Source organism: Neodiprion lecontei, chromosome 5, assembly GCF_021901455.1.
Source record: "Neodiprion lecontei isolate iyNeoLeco1 chromosome 5, iyNeoLeco1.1, whole genome shotgun sequence".
NCBI lineage: Eukaryota > Metazoa > Arthropoda > Insecta > Hymenoptera > Diprionidae > Neodiprion > Neodiprion lecontei.
Window position 1 is genome coordinate 24,012,091 of NC_060264.1, and position 18,373 is coordinate 24,030,463.

An 18,373-nucleotide genomic window follows, 5' to 3' on the forward strand; every position below is an offset into this window, starting at 1 on the left:
TAATTATCCATTCCATTAACGCAATAAAAAACTGGAACTTTATCGAGTTTTCGGATAGCTAAAAAACGTGGAAATCGAATATGTAGTAATTGAAAATAATGCATGGAATTTGAATTTGAATAGATTTGAATCTGAAGGGGAATTCAAAACTGGATATAATTGCATTGAAACTGTGTAATTTTGATACATTCAATCATTACTTGAAACGCAATTGAGTTAATGCCGTAATTAAAATTCGAACTATGCGAAGCTGTACCATATATTTTTTTTTTAAATTATCCATACAGCAGTAGGTGTATAAATCGTAATATGTCGTGGCGAGAAGGTTGATTCCACAAACCAGCACTCACGTAATTGAGTGGAAAACAAATAAACGACCAGGAATTCAAATGAATAGAATATAACGGATCCACCGAGGTTCAAAATGACCAATTAAACAAATGGAATTAACGGAAAAATGTACCTATACAAATCCGTAAATTGTGCGCACTATTTACTTGCGCTCTGCCACACGATGTGCAAGTAGGAATCGGGCATCGACTATACATGCAAATTTATGTACGGGGCAATGCGTGCCAACTTGATCAAAGTTTTAATTTTATTTAAAAAATTTTAATGAAATTGTCCCAGCTTCGAGACAGTACAAGGAATTTTTTCAGATTTTTCAGTTGACAGCTTAATTGTTTATAATTATTTGAAGTGATTTTCAGACGTCTTAAAAAATTCTCAAAAAATGTATTTTATACTTCGAACATTTCAAGATCACTCCCACGATGAAAAGATTTTATTTTCTGTTCATCTCCATGATGGAACAATTCTATAAATGTTCGAATTAAAAAATAAAAGTTTAGAGAATTTTTCGGAAACTTTCAAACCGCTTGAACATTGTTTTAGTTGATCAAAAAAAAAATTGAAAGAGCTCATAAAGAATCGAATAAAATACAATTTTTGTGAATTTCTTTGAGAATTTAAGAAACGATTGTTCTTAAAATCGCTTTAAATATTTTTTAAATTACCAACCGGTTGAATGAAAAATCTGGATAAACTTAGGGAACTGTTTTAGTGTCGGGACAATACTGTAAAATTTTTTAAACACCATCCAAAGCGGTGAGGGTCCGATGTTGGCCAAGTTGACACGAAATGTTATATTTATTTATTTTTGTTTTTCCGTACCATCGTGATAACACGGGCATGATTGATCGACGTCCTTTGTACTTAATAAAGTTTACGGCTAACGGAATACCTTCGCGTAAGTTTGTTGCTTACGTCACGTCTGTATTAAAAGGAACTTTTATCTCTGCGTCGTTGGAATGATTTCCTGAAAATGACAAACTGACACCGAGTGACATAATTATGTAAGTATATTTATTATTTATGCTAAGCTTTTTTTTCACCCAATACACTTGCAGCCTAATTTCTTCCAACTTTTCATATAATTAGGATAATTCCATGACCGAAAAAAATCTCCTTGACTTTTTGACGGTGAAAAAGAATCCTGAAATCGGTCTGAAACAGTTTCGAAATAGAAAATTCAGGTTGGGGTAGAAAAATGCGAAAGACTAAGAAAGGTCGACGGGACGAAATCCCGAAAGTCAAACTACCGGCAGTTGAAAACGTTGAAAAAAACCAAAAATACGAAAAGATGTTTTGTTGAAAGATAAAAACTGAGAACGCAAAATTTTTTTTGTTTTTTTGAGAGAATGACCAAGATTACGAAGGGCACAATACTGAATTGCTAAAATACCGAAGAGTCAAGAAATCGACTTTTCAAATATCAGACTCGTGCCTTTGTAGAAAATCTACGAATCTGAATATATCAATAACGACTCACCAAAGACTCGGAAGGTTGAAATCCTGAAACTCTCTAATAGTTCAGTCGGAATGTACAGACACCGACTACCATCGAGAAAAAGAACGTATCTCTGAAACTTTTTGCAGAGGTTGAATTGAATGGCCAGGAAGGTATCCCGAAGTTTTTTACAAAAGTTAGGTCCGGGTTTGAACACTAAGAATCATTAAAAACAGAAAAAGCGGTAATTCGGCGAATTTCTTTTTCTTTTTTTTTTTTTTTTAGGTTTTGGTGAAACATGTTTTTCACAAAAATTGTGCACCGTGTTGACCTCTGAAAAATAAGACTTTCGCATAAATCACGTAGCAGTGTTAGTTTAAACCTAAATTTGAAGTAAACAAAAGAAACGATTGTTTTCTTTATTGAAAATTATTCGGTCAACGATTAACGCAGTTTTCTGAATCCCTCCTCGAAAAATGCGTTCAATGTTTACTCAACTACGCCGTATAGTTTAGCAACTATAAGCGGTGTGCGAAAATCCCCCCCTTCCTCGATCGCTGATCATCTGTAAATCCTACAGGCTGTCAAAAAATTACGGTAATGGTTTTCAGTACCAATTTTCGGAACATATGTAGATAAAATTCTTTTTTATTTACATATTTGAGAGAAGCATTACATTCGAGATGAGAGCATGACAAAAGTTGTGAATTCCGAAAATCTTTAAACTACTGACCTCGGTTGTTCTAAAAAATTCGACAAACTGCAAAATCTGAAGAAACTCTTGAATAAAAAGAGGTGAGGCGAGAAAGAGAGAGAGAGAGAGAGAGAGAGAGAGAGAGAGAGAGAGAGAGAGAGATTTATTGATCATGTTCACAACAGTATTGGACAATATGACATATATTTAGAAAAAAATAAAGAATAAGCATGCCTCGGTGATGAAAAGATCAGTACAGTTTAGAGAAATGGAAAATTGAATGACAGGAAAGTACAAAGAGTTGGAAGATAAACTTAAATAACTAGGCAACAATATAACTGAAAATAGAAATAGAAATAGAAAAATAACCGCCAAGTGGAAAAAGAAATATAAAATACCGAGAAGATTAGCGAGCTAATTCGGTGTCGAGAAGGTGCTGCCGGAGTGAGGACCTAAAAACCGATAGAGAGCGACTCCGAGAGTGAGAGAGAGAGAGAGAGAGAGATGGAAAGAGTTGAAACGCTTTCCGGCATTTAATCATTCCGCCGTCCGCCTTTATGTGCTTGACATTTGGCAAATACCAAACTGAGCGAGAAGCGGAAACAGCGAGTCGAGTCGAAGGGCCTTCTTCGGGTGTAGCATCGGAATCAAGGCGGCGAAAACGCTTCCGCGTGAATCGGAAAACCCTCACCTGAAAGCGGGGAGACACATCGAACCGTGGCGGATACTTGGAAAGGGGCAGAGAATTGAATCATCGAACAATTCACTCGCGGATCTCGAGATCCCTTCCGCTACAATTTAACCTTTACCAGTGAATTCGAATGAAAAGGTCTCTCCTCTCCTCTCCTCTCGCAATCAGCTTCCCGGCTAGGCACCCGCAGCTAGCTTGCTCGAACTCGGCTTATTGAGTAGCCTCGCGTCTCCTGCGGAGAGGGAGAATTTGAATTTCATTAGACGGCGGTCCTAATGCAGACATTATTTAAAACCTCCCTTCGATCTGGCGAGCCTCCGTAGGGGGCGCGATGCTCCTCGTCATTTTTAAAAAATTAAAAAACTCAGGGATTCTTCTTCAAGATCGTTCGATCAATTTTTTAATTACGAATTTGGAACGAATAAGCGGCTTTAGACGGCTCACGATCCGGCACTCGATTTTTTTATTTTTTTTTTTTTAGATACGGTTATCGCTCAGCCCTTATAAATATTTTTATTTTTTGCCACAATCGAAAAATATAGTTACGATACCCGTTTTACTGAATTTTTCCAGTTACTGTAACAAATGAAATTTTTCTCAGTGCAGGTTCCAAGTTCACGGAGAAAAAAAAAAGAAGAATAATATCCGGTTTGAATCGTAACACATATCCTGCAATATAACACGATTAAAATATAATATATATTCAAGTATTCATGATTTCGGTGATATTCCGATAAGTTTATTTTCGCTCTTTCTTCGATGGCGAAAGCTTATTGTTTACCCAACTTCGCAATCCATCACTAATGCTAAATTTATTCGTGACTGAAAAATTATATTGTATCCATACAGCCGCGTGATCAAAGTAATACAATGTTCGGTGTAGTGAGATAAATTGATGGATTTTCAAAAATCGTCCGACACACTTTGTCAAAAAAGTACCCGATGATGAATTAATACAAGTACATGCCACTAATTATATATCCGATAGGAAAATTGTTGAGAAATGATGAGAATTTGGGTGAGAGGGAAAGAAGAAGCCGAACTTCAGTTTCCGAGTCCCTGAAGGATAATCAACCCACTTTATTCCTTTTTGGTCGTGCATCAGGATAATAAAAGATCAAAACCGTACGAACCTTTTCCTCCTATAAAAAAAAAAGAGAAAACAATTGAATAAATGAAATCGAAAAAACGTAGAACGAGAAGTGTACAAAAAGTGAAAATAAAAAGACAAGATTCAAATACACCAGAGGATTTCACGTGAAGTAAAAGGTTGAAATTTTCACGTTTTTTTTTCCACGAGAAGGGAAAGATGCATAATTATCCGTGTTGTCGGGTTGAACAGGAAGCATTTTTTATTTGTTTTTTGCGTAAAGTTCAAATATTTGCATCGATGTCGGTTTTTGCAAAGAGAATAATTAAAAAAACTTTGACACGAGGAATTCAACAAATAGAAATTATTCGTGAAAAGTTTTTTCTGTTTTTTTTTCTTATTTTTTTTTTATTTTTGTTTTTTTTCTGTGAAAATTGAAGATAAAAAATCATATCCCCAAATGTTCTGCAATTGGAGTTTTATATTTTTCGACTTTCTATCATTGAATATCATAATTATTGATGATTATTATTTTTCCCCCGAGTGCACAATTCTGAATAACCCAAGTTATAATATTCAATGATACCTTTGTAATATATTTCTGTCGAGTACCATGCGTTTATACTTTTCAAATCGCATTATTTTCACTCGCGGATGTTTCATTTGTTTTTTAAATCTAAAAAAACGGCGTACAGATCATTTTAGAATTGTATAGATAATCGATTTTTCATTGCGAATTTCAAATTTGCGGTTTCACGAGAATCTCCTTTCCTGGGTTAGGGGAATAGACCATCGCTCGTTTTTGCGCTATAGGTATAGATATGTAGAACTATGTAACTAAAAATTTCTCTCAGTGCACGTATGATAGAGAATGTAATTCCTTGAACACTCGTTCTTGCAATACTTGATGAAGGAAATACAGCGAAATTCAGGACATTCTATTATTCAGCATATTCAAAGTGCGAATCTTTGACTAGAAATGCAATTAGAGGTGATTGAGTTAGGAATCTCCTTGCTCACGGCGAAGGTATGTATTGTGTGCCAAGTGAATGAGCCAACTCTATGAAGTACGTTCCAGGTTCGCCCGTGAGTCACGAAGTCCGTCTTGTAGTCAGTCACCTAGATTACACAGTATAATTTTGTCGAGTCAAATTTACGACCCTAAAATTATCGAAGACTTGCTAATTCGCTGGATCCCACTTGCTGTAAATTACAATTTTCAGAGTCTCGACTGCTGATTCACTCGAAATATCATCTTTTACACGCCGTAACGTATCGAGAGTCTGTCGAATGAAAAATATAAAACTGCAGTGTCATTCACGATTTATAAATTTCACCCAACTTTATCCGTTCGAAGCAAATTGAGCGAATGTAGAAGCTTTGGGTGGCCAGTTTCTTCACCAGATTCTTAAGCGCTGATTACGAATCTGAAATCAGATTTCAAAAATTCAAAATGACAGATCCAATATGGCGGATGAAGATTTCAACTTTGATTTAATCTGGTAAAAAAATTCCGTGCGGGGGTTTTCGGGGTCTCTTATTGGATTCATCGTACTGAATTTTGAAAATCTGATTCAATATTCACGATCAGCGAGCCTAAAAACTCCTAGACACAGTTTTTTCTCCCGATTCGATCGAATTTAAAATTTTTCTCTACGATATTGGATACGGTATCTAGAATTTTTGAAATCTGATTTCAAAAACATGTGTGTAACGTGTAGAGGCTCAACTTTCTGGGTAATGAATTATTCTTTCAATTTTCACGATTTTTTTCAATCGATTTGCTTGCAACGATAATTATTCACATAAGATCGCAACAATTACTCTCTAGTATTTAAAACCTATCAGTGTACTATCGAAAATGGTAAAAAACTGCAGAGTGATACGTTGAAAAGTAAAACTGTAACTAAATATCCAAAAAATGTCTATAAAACAGACGGTAAGAATAATTACCACTGTGACTCAAAGGGATTATTATAAATTACAAAAGCTCAAAATTCGACCCTAAAATTATTACATCCCAACACGCGCAGACTTTTGTGTATTTCCGAATCAATCTCATACCCTATACCCGCATCTTTGCAGAGGTAATTGCGTAGTATGTTGTTCTAGCACTCGATCATACCGACGTCGATAAAACTACATATATATATATATTATACCCCGTAATGAAACGATGACGTATCGACGTGTGGGATGAACTTCTTCAATAAATGAATACGAATCGCGCTGTTCACTTTTCCAAGTTTTACCACGAAATTGATGAGTTTACAAGAATAATCTATTTCAATAAAAAACGAGTTGTCTCTATTTTCGTTTTATAATTTTTATAAACTCATTCGATATTCGATACGCCCGAAGATCGATTTACTTTAACCTCGAACCTCGCGCAATCTTATTCCGTTTTCGGTGTAGTAATTCACGATTAGCCACATAAATGCGCTAATGATACGACTCTGGTGAATCTGCATGGTTACATGTAAAGGCATGGGCATATTATATTTACCCATGTGAGTGAATGTGTTGTACAGGCCACACGCATAATATCATTCGGAGAATATCACGACGTCAGTACCAGCTGTAGAGGTTGATTAGCTTGACGGGAAATGAGGGGTGATGTTGAAGCTCCGGTTTCTGACAGCTCTGAACAAACATACCGCGTATCTTGAATTCATCTCTGATGTACCGCGGGTGAAGAACAAAAAAAATTATCCTCATACGCCGGGTTGAATGGAGAGCTTTTTCGATTTTCGAACTACGAAAGAACCTTTCAGGCAGATAACAATATGCAATGAATATATATGATAAGTATATTGTTCAGGTTCGGTGCTGATCGTGATGATTAAAGAAGAATTGAAAAGTCTTCGACCATGCCGATGCTATGCTGTGGAGAAATAAAACCCGAGACATCCGTTATTCCTCCATTATCAATTAGTAATTGAGCTAAATGCAGATTTATTAACAGAATATCAAAATTTTGCCATCTAAAAGTTTTAAAAACATGAAAACGGAAGCCCTTTGAATCATTGCGCAGAGATAATGATTTCTACAGACCATGCTCGATGTTGTTCGTGGTTAAAAACCACGCAGGGGAGAAGATAAAAAGAGCGAAACAAATCAAGATTTGATAAGAGAGGCGAAGAAGAGACAAAGGATTTCGTATCTAACCGGTGATAAAAGAAAATTAAAACTGTGTAGTTGAAGTGGGGTGAGAAAAGCTGATATCCAAACCTCGAGCTCTTGGCTTTCTGAGAGCTCAATTTCGCATCCGGGTAGAGTCAAATTCGCGCAGGAGTACGACTATATATGTAGACACTCACACACACACACACACACACACATGACGCATACACGCAAGTTTATACATGGTTCGCGGAGCTGCGAGATAGCTTCCTTTTCGGGCAGGGGTGCGTTTTGACACGAAGCATCACATGTGATTTGAATAAATGGCGTGTCACGGTGCCGGCGGTTACAGGACACGAGGGAAAGCTGAAATGGAAGTAAGAAGAAGAAGAAGAAGAAGAAGAAGAGTAATGGAGGAAGGAGGCCGAAGTAGAGGACGAATGTCAGCGCTTACTCCGTGGATACCTGCACTGCCATCTAAAATTTCTCTCACTTTTCCTGCTTTTCTCGGGATAAAACCTGCCAAACGAGCCGCGAGGCGAACTCTTACTTTCGCCGAGTGTCTCTTCCGCAAGCTCAAAATTTCAGACTTTTTATACATGCACCCTGATTTCAGAATATCACGTCGAATAGATTGAATTGGGGGCCGGATGGACGTGTCAACTCTTCGCGTCGTTCTTGTATGATAGAACGAACCGTACTGGGAACAAGTACCTAACAAAAATCAACCCAGGATAAAAATAACACGAAACAAAAATATCACAATTCAAGCTTAATGTCACGTAATTTCATTCAATGTGATTTAGGTTCTTGTAGGTTTTTTTTTTTTACATATTTTCTAAAGGGTTATTTTTGTCTCGGGTTCTTTTCGTTTGCAATATTTGTGACAGGTTATTTTTCTAAATGTTATTTTTACACAAAGTACCGTTTCCATTAATCAACGCTATTCGGAAAATGAGGTTACAGTATGGGGAAAAAATTGAATACAAAAAAAAAAAATAAAATAAACAATATGCACACCACCAAAGCGATTTTTACGATCGATTTGTACTTTTGGAGCAGTCGAAGATTCGTATCTTAATCGCGTTCACCATTCGCACTGTTCAAAATTCACTAATGTCTGGTTTGTATAACGCGAGTACCAAAGAGGAAAAATAATATGCAAATTACCACGAGTCGAAAATGCGTATAATTTGGCGTGCTGAGAAATATAACGACTGTCGGATACCTTACGGTGAATAGAATAACAGATGATCCAATTATCCTAATATACACCCTTGTCTCAAAGCCCGGATCATCCTAATTCAAATGATGAAAATCTCTGACGGGAATCGCTCGAAGTCCAATTACGGCTGAGCGGGCAAGTTCGGCGCGATGAAGATACGGAGGAAACGAAATAAATAAATAAATTAAAAATAACCTGAAGTAGGTACGTTTTATTTGATTTTCCCTTACATCCCGTCGCGATATTTAAAATCGATCGAACAAAGCTTCGTGTCGGTCACGCGTGTGACGGGAGTCTTGTTAAACCCTTTGAAAAATTGTGGATTGACCCGGACCTCTTTCCCCGTTCTCCAAAATTTTCGTAATATAGTTATAATATCCCTTTTGTTATCGACCATATATAGCGCTTTGACGCGTTAATTAATCGTCGGCAGGAAGTTGAACGTCGGTGACCGCAACAAAGCTTTGCGTCGAGCTTTACGAGGGCCTTGGAATAAAAAAAAAAAAAAAAACGGATTCATCAAAATGATAACAATAGAGAGTAAATACAAAAATAAGGAAAAAAAAAAACCAACGAACAAAGAAGAATGACAGTAACAAGCGCACAATTCAACCAGAAATCAAGAAAAATCAAGATAAAATGAACATGTGATTTCCATTTGTTTTTTTTTTAATCTTCACACTATCGATAAGCAATCAAATTGTCAAATCACACGATTGACTAATTTGCAAATTACTTTTTTTCTGTTCCAGATCCGACCGCGCATTTTATACAGTGATACAGTGTGTCGATATTATGTGAATTACGATTAAAGTGTGTTTCGTTGATTGAGAAAGAAAAATGAATACATCGAAAACCGGACTTGCGATGTGGCTGGCTGGGTTTGTCATTCTTTCGATCGTCAGCAACGGTGAGTTTACACAAATTTATTTTCTTCCTTCTCTTCACCTTCGTTCCCTTACTCCTGGATCACCTTTTACGACGTTTCTATTACCGCAAACGCGCTAATTGCAGACACGGTGTTCCGGGAATCCGTTCCAAACTCGGCTTCACTTAATCTGATTAAAACTATTCGATATCGCTGAGTATCTCTCACGTGAATCGATTTTTCAGTGCTGACGCCGCTTCTGAAGGTACAGCTTATTAGGGATAGACTTTTTTCGTAAATTCAAAAATAAAAAAAAAAAAAAATTTCCCGTGTTATTTGAATGGAAAATAAAGAAATGGATAGAGGCAAGCCTTACTATTGATATCAAGAGCTCATATTGGCGCCAAAATTTTTATTTTCAGGTATACTATCGATTTTTGGACACCATAAGAAAAAAAAAAAAAAAAAAATTCATCTTTTTCTTGAAACACCCGGAATTTTTATCGATGGCGTGAAAAATTTGCAGACACCGTTTTCCGGGGAAAGTCTCGAGCACTTTGATCGTTAAGTTCAGTTTCTTGCTATTTTAAATTTATTTTACACAAACATGAAGTTCGATGAATGACACTTTTGTTGATATTGATGTACGAAGGCAATTATGATCCTGGAATTATGGGAAACTACAATCGTTACTGTGTATTATCTATGAAAATATTTTGTTGTTAAGACTATCGAGAAGTTGAGCTTCGGAGAAAGATTTTCTCATGACGTTCGATCGATTTGAAAAACAAAAAAAAAAAAAAAAAATTCAACAATTCGGATCACCCAATATTCTAAAGTTACGTCTATTAAATTGGAAATCCATGAAAATCAGAAATAACCATGATTAGCAAAATTACGTTGAAAACTCGGGAAAATACGATAATTTTGTTAGTTGTCACCTGCAACGATTTTGGGTATTTTTTAGTTCGAAAGTTCAAGAAACAAGCCTCGATAGAAATGAAACTGAGAAGCTGGAGAAGAAAAAAAACTGCACCACAGAAAATTCGTGAAGGAAAATGAGCTTACATTATTCACCAAAATTTGAACATAGCGCAAACAATGCGATTTATCAGATATTATCATAGTTTTCATTTAGTTTTTTCATTAAAAATTCACATTTCAAATCTTTGTTCCGAATTCAGTGCCGCGTCTTTTTTTCTTACAAGTAAATTAATATCCTGGTGGTTTCGATCGCGTGACTCAAACCGTTACGCCTCTTAACAATTTTTCTCTAGGCAAAATAAAATTGGAAGTGAAGAAAGAAGCAAAAAAAAAATAAATAACAAATTTCAAAGGTAATTTTGAGCGCATTATATCCCAATAAAATAGACTAAACCTCACGAACTTACAGCGACACCATAAATGTCTAACCCCGTACATAACGCCGTCCCTCATAAACGTCGAGTGCTTAGACATAATACTGAATCCTTGTTTCCGCGGTTCGTAAAATTATATATGACTTCGACGACTGTTATTGGCAATAAGAATTAATTAATTACTTACGCACGGACGTATCGCGTTAGTTTCCTTTTCTAAACACGTTGCGAACTTACACGGCTGCATGCACCGATTCAATTGCATTTATATTCTACATATGCTTGCAGATATGCACGCGTCATATGCCGTATGCAGCATGCCGGCTTTGAGTGATTTAATTAAATCTATGACCGCGTCGGGTAATTGAATACCGCTCACAACTTCTGCAGAAATTGATTCGATTAAACGCGAACCAAGAGAAATTTCTAGCGTTGCGTTTACTTTGCAAACATTCCTAATACCCAATTGTTTTCATTTTTTTAACAATGGTTTTTCGTATTATATTGAAACAAGTGTCGTTGTCGTTGTCGTTGTTTTCTATACGGTCATTTTTATCCCTGATATTTTCTCGTCACTGTTACGTTAATTTAATGTTCGTGGGACGATAATTCGTTGCTATACTGAGAAAAAATTCATTTGTTACAGTAACTAGAAAAATTTCGTAAACCAAACAAGGTGATTGAATAGCGCGATAATTAGAAAGTGCGGTATAGATAACTAAATTCCAATAATCTTTCAAGCGTTTAAACGCAGCGATGTCCATTTCACGGAAATTTGATTACAACCGCAACGGATATGACATTTTTTTACTCACGTCAGTGCAATAATTCAGGTTGCAAAGAGGCATAATAAGCAGAAATTATTTTGAACGTGAAAAAGGAATGAAAAGAATGTGAGGAACGAAAATGACGGAGGATCTCGGAAAATATATGCTAATTCTTTTTATTTTTAAGGGTGGGCCAGGCGGAGTGGCGTTATTTCGTGGATTTCCGAACTTTTTCTCTTTTTCTACGCACCGTTCTGGTGATTACTCGCGATACCTGTGAAAAAGTTTCCGAGATTGACAATCGAAAGTATGAACAAACATTTCTAAATCTACGGCTTCCTCGTACTCATGTAAAATTAATTTCGTCTCACGAACAATTTCGGTATACCTACGGAAAAAGTTTTTTCCCCAACCGCGGAATTTCAAAAGTATATACAACGTATATGGTTCAACCAATTTCAGACCACGGCTGCTGCTCCATTTCGATACAGCAGCTACTTGCCTTTATGAAAGTTTTTCAGACGGGGAGAGAGCCTTTATTCGTCTTCAAAAATTCACAACATTGTTTTATTCTTTTATATATAATCGTCGTGCCAGTTGTGGTATTTTTGTTTTGAACAATTTTCACTTCGTTTAAGCTAGCTCTCTTGTCGTTGTAGTTAAACAATTTTTACTAACGAATCACTTTTGAAACAGATGTGAATTTTCGAGTATTACATCGGATTTTTGCACATTCTGTTTATAATCGTCAAACTCAAAATATACAAATCGCGTGACTAATGCCAAAAGGGCGTATAAAAATTGTACGCCCTTTTGGCTTTTCAAAACCAAAAGGGCGTATAATTTTTTTTTTTTGTGCCAATCGTTTTGTCAATATATTCTAAGCCTAAAAATGAAAAAAAAATTTTCAAAGCCAAAAGGGCGTATATCTCAAGTTATAAAGCCAAAAGGGCGTATTATTTTTTTGATAATAATTTCTAATTTATTCCTTACTCAATAATATGCAATTTTTATTCAAAATTTTGAAAAATCTTGATTTTTTTTATACGCCCTTTTGGCTTTAGGCCGGCAATTTCCTAAAGCCAAAAGGGCGTATATCTTGAGATACGCCCTTTTGGCGTTAGTACATCTAAAAATTTTTTTTTGCAGATCTTTACGTTTCGAGTGATATTAAGTCGAATGGCAAAAAAAAATTTTTTTATACGCCCTTTTGGCATGGATCCCTATCTAACTGCTGTAGTACGCCCTTTTGGCATTAGTCACGCGAAATATATTGTTTTCGGTGATCATCGAGTTTTGAATGAGTACCGAGTTAGTTCTTCTGAAAAGTCAGAAACCGCTGTTGACACAATACTCATTGTTAAAAATCAATATCATCAATTTTGCATTAAAAACGTACATGTTCGTTGGTGTCTTGTTTGTCAATTTATCTTTTTCTGAAACGATTATTTTCTTCTCAAACTAATCGGTGGTTAATATTTAAACATTCATAATTCAAAAATCTTATAAATTGTCCCGGAATTAAATTTCTGGAAAGAATCGGAAGATTTTAGAAGAAATTTTCAAAAACATTTCGTTTCACAAGCCTGACAATGAAAAAAAAAATGAATTTCAAATCGAGGGAAGACAAAAATTTTACGTAGGTACGACGAAAATGTGCGCGGTTGAGAGAAACTCGAATTACTACTGCGCGGAAAAATACCGTACGTTTGAAAAGAATTAAAAAATATGAAAATGAAAACAGAAAATAATCAAGCGCCCAGAATTTTGCCCTTACACGTGAAAACGAATGGGTTGCACAAATCCATTCGACGAATTCTCTCGCAGGTATCTTGTTGCCGAAATTTTTCGTCTCTGAAACTTACCTCCCGACTAATTGTTGCTTTCGAACGTCTTCTCAAAGCATCAAATTCAAATTCAGCCCGAGCTTGACGGTGGGCAAGTCCGAAAAAGTGCCAACGTGCCGACAGGCGAGTAATTCAAGGTTGAGTTCAACTGTTTCAGTTCGAGGGAATAAAGCATCGACACGAACGCTTATTTGCGAGCTTTTCCTTCTTGCGTATGAGAAATACGCACATATTTACCTAAAGGTACAAAGCTTTGTTCGTACGCCACGGGCAGCTGTGGCACGGGTTTGAATCGCGTATACATTACACCTATATAAAATAAACATGCCCGCATGTGTGCGTGTGTGCGTGTGTGTGTGATACCGACCCTAAACCCAACTTACCGGTTCTCGTTAAATTAAGACTACATTCACCGCATACAGAGGGGGAAAATGTGTTTCTTCATTTATTATCATAACTCAAGCCGAACCAGAAACTCCGAGGAAGCAACGTGTGGAAAGACAAGCAGCGGAGGGTATTGATGTGACGGATGAAATCATCAAACAGTTGTAACCGCGGATAAGGTGAAAATCGTTTCGAAGACAAACTTTGTCCGCGCTGTTGAGTTTCATAAACATACGTGTGTATTTAATATCACAGAACGCGTACAATTTTTTTGCCAGGTTTTTTCTCGTCCCAACTCTTTGTACGAATGAATCGATTTTTTTTTAATACAAATTACTGAGAAAATTTCACCGAAATTCGTTGATGAAAATTATCAATTACAAGATAAGAAAACGAGATTCCAAGGAGAAACTGTGTACCAGTCATTTTTATTAAATGATCTTGGTTTTTGCACCATTTTCAAAATAACATCTAAACGTGTGTTAAAATTTGCACAAAAGGAAGATTTTTAATCTGCGTTATACTTCGGATGCATCGGTTTATGTAATCGAAACTATCGCGAGCATTTGCGGATTTGATTAATCGAACCACGAATTAAAATTTAAAGGGAGAATCTAAGACTCGACGATGCTTCGATTATTTTATTCCATCCTTTTTCGAATGCCTTGGTATTATTTGCGAACAAACAGGCATTATTTTCTCGTATTCGATAAGTCGTGGCCAAAGTGACCTTCCAAATAACTGCTTTCGGTCTCTTCATCGCCAGTCTTTATCCGTCATATGAATACGACTAACGGAGACCACGCGAAGCGCCACTCTAATTCCATACATTATTCATACGCGATCCTTGATTACCGTCTAGTTCTGTACATAATATATCCAGGCAATCCTGTATAATTTTTTTCTTACCTCAATTTTTTTTCTACCTCAACCTGCAGCAAATGCGACTCGATATTCGTGGTCTTCAAGATTCTACAATAAGGGATAGCGAGGCGAGGCTGAAATTGCGAATTCGAAGAGTTCCGAAAGCGTCAAATTCCGAATTTTTCGCTCGCGAAACTCGAAGGAAAGAAATCAAACCTTGACGAAACAGCAAAGTTTCGAAAGGGCAAAATGCCATAAGGGTGTAACTCCGAAAAGACAAATTTCCGAAAGTTATTATTATTAACTTTATCATAAAAATCTAGGGGAAAGACTTGGCGAATATTGAAAATCTACGCCCCGAGTGCTTCTGCGAGAGAAGTGAAAAAGTGAAAATTAGGAAGGAGGGTGAGATTAAAAAATTCAAGACTAATTAAAATGTCAGGGAAAAACAATGTTGTCGTTTATAAATATGATTTAAGATATTGCGGGTTGACTCATCGTAAAAAACGGAGGCAAGTTTTTAAAGACCCGTCCCCGCCGGGGTTCGGCATCAGCAAAGTTTCCTCGCGTGGTTAATTTTTATGCTCGTTAGCGTAAAACTCCTGGTAATGCCGAGGAAATAAAGAAAAGCTTTCACATTTTTACGCGGTCTGAACGGTTTCAGGTGGCATGAAAAGGCCTATGTATACGTGTAAACAATGCAGTGCGTTTCAAAACCGGGATGTAAGGAAAGGAAAAACGGAAAATTAAATTGAAGAAAGGAAAAAATAAATACACAAACGAACCAAACAGCGGTGGAAAAAGAATTTCGACCGAGAATGTTGAGCGTGATTGTACAGACTTTTATTCAAAACAATAAAAGCATTTAAACCGGCCTCGAAGACAAAGAAATAAATTACCAAAATGAATAGCTTGCTCTGGTTAAATAAGATACTGCTTTTCGCTGCGAGCTTTTTTTTTTTTTTTTTTCTTTCTCACATTTACTTTCAGAAATGAATGTCGCTGCGCTGTTGGATTCACGCAATCGTTCGTACAGTTTGCATAATATTATAACCTGTGTACATGATATTTCACTAATAAATTAGATTTGGATGATTTTTTTGGTGCCAAAATCTTGCAAGAATTGATCGTATTTTTTACGCGGCTTTGGTTTTATGTCGTTTCGTCGAACGATGTTTTTCTTTTTCTTTTCTTTATTCGCCTCACTTCTGCTCCAATTTTTATTCTTCTTTCTTGATTACATGTAGATGGAATGTCGATTCGTCAGAAAGAGGAAACTAAATTTTCACAAACTATATTCGGTGGTAATACGCGACCAGAATCCCAAAACTGATAATAATATTTCCAACGAGTTTGTACTTTTGAATCATTTGTTTTTTTTTTTCTTTTTCCAAGTTGGCCATTATTTTTGCACTTAATTACATATTTTTACTTCTATCAAACATCAATAAATATTCAACAAACATGAGGTCGAAGCAAAAATATGAATTGAAGAGAAAGGTGGTTAGAAAACTTTAGCGTGATGCTGATCTACGTTGGTTTCTAAAAAATCTTGCCATTTTCCAATGATATATTTTATGAAAATGAATCGCATATTAATTATCTTACCAGAATCATAAAATTATTTTGTACAATGAAAGAAAGAAGAAAATATTGTTAATAATTCCAAAATGTTGTTCGACGTGACGTCCCGCAAGAATTTTCTTTCTTTCGCAAACTCAAAGCGATACGTGTTACACACACAAACACACACATATATATATTATTCTCTTTTATGGATTCGGTTATAGCTTTAATACGCTTTTAATGCGAAAGATAAGAATTTAGTACGTCCGCTTGAAACAACGATAAAAAATTTATTGGCCGGTAGACGAAACGAATGAGGACCTCTCGGACATTGTTTGACACATTTAATGAGTCTCGCGCGTGGATTTCGATGAGGAATATCCCGTGAAAATACCTTTCCTCTTGCGATATCCGAAACATTATTTGACGAAAGAGAACAAACGGAAGGAAATATCGCGCGAAAAGTTTCGTTGAAAAATAATCATCGCCCGTTGGAATCAGACGATGAGAAGGAACCGAATCCTACAGACCAGTACTGTGATTGTGGATGTCCAAAAATGAAATATCTCGGTGTATGTTTTTGGAACTCTTTTTTTTTTTTTTTTGGTATTCAGCCTGCACGACGTGTCGAATAAACACGTCATTTGATATGCTCGGAGATTTGTGGATCAAAGGTTGATACCATGGCTCGAGGCGTCGGAATAACAATTGTCCGTGCATTTCTGTGCTGCGGATCATTTGCAGGTTTGCAATAATCAAACACCTCGAGGGGTTAAGCGCTGATTTAATGAAGTGTCAAAACAGCGAGTTTCCCTTTGTGCCAAACTCCTAGCCAGCGGGAATTAATGCCTCAATTTTCATTCCCTCTTTCCTCTCTTTCCCGAATTTTGGCGCGATTCATTATCAGCTAGAGTGAAATAAAAAACGAAACAAGAAGAGAAAAAAATATATAAAATATGAATGAGATCAAATGTTGCTGTCAATATCAACGGGCGGATATATACGTAAATATATCTAAAGATTTTTCGTGTCGAACGATAACATTCATTGAGACAAAAATTTTTCTCACACCGTGTAATTATTTTATACCTTTTCATTTGCAATTACTGAGGGGAGAGGTTCTTTGATTCTCAACTGCTGAAACAAAAAAATGTCGCGTAAGAAAATCTTTCCACCAATTTTTCGAATATGGTAGTATATGCTTTGAAAAAAAAAATAAAATCGTGCAGTTTAAGAAAATGTTTTTCATGGCCGTGGAATGCAACTGTGATAACGTACGGGTGGCTTTATTCCATACAATAAATTACCAGAGTCAAGTTAAGCTGCGGGTCTGTTGTTATGTACGGTATTTCAACGCAGAAAATTTTCCTCGACCAACGTGCTTCGTTCACGTCTCCCAGCTTTGGATGGAAGTCGAGTATTTGGTTATATTTTCGCATCCCGGGCCACGGCAGCCACGCGAGAGTTCCATTATATTGATTACCCGTTACCTCCGATAGCTGTTTAAAAAAAAAAAGAAAAAATTTCACGTTTGGGTGTGTGTTTGTGAAATACTCATGAATATTTGATCGACGTGTTTGGGGCTGGTTGCATTTTCGAGCGTTTTTTAATGGATCCCTTTGATTCGCTCGATTTCTGACCCGCCTCGAAAATTCCGCGGCATCGTTGATAAGAACGGAGGTAAAATAAAAAAAACAAAAAAAAAAAAGGCCCAAAACTCGAGAGATACAAAAAAATTTAAGGGCCACGAAAAAGAAACGGATCGATGATGCGCGCGAAACGTTGAAAGAAAAGTTTTTCGCAAAGTTATGCAACTTTTTGTAGAGTAGTTTTTTGAAAATTTCTCGTAACTCAGGAACTACGGAGCTTAAAACTAAATATCAAGGGTCAAAATAGTTAGATTATCTCGTTTCGAAAGTATCACAAACTTTTGGTATTTTTTTTTGAAATTTTTTTTACTATCATTCCTTGTCAAAATTCCTCAAGTTGTCTTGTCAATATCAATAACCTTGATTTCTGTGTCCGTTTTCCAAAAAGTTACGCACGACTCTGTGAAAGTATGAAAAAACAAAAAAACATGTTCAACATCACCCAGTGATTGGTAAAA

At 36.2% G+C, this 18,373-nt stretch overlaps 1 protein-coding gene across 2 annotated transcripts in view; it reads left to right on the forward strand.

Moving 5' to 3' along the window:
- LOC107221596 (protein turtle homolog A) overlaps positions 1–18,373 on the forward strand; it is a 413,977-nt gene that overhangs the window by 4,613 nt on the left and 390,991 nt on the right. For both annotated transcript variants that reach the window (XM_046739373.1, XM_046739374.1), the window contains exon 2: positions 9,365–9,522. In XM_046739373.1, coding sequence (XP_046595329.1) covers positions 9,453–9,522 — 70 coding nt within the window. In that variant the 5' untranslated portion in view covers positions 9,365–9,452. The remainder of the gene's footprint in view (positions 1–9,364; positions 9,523–18,373) is intronic.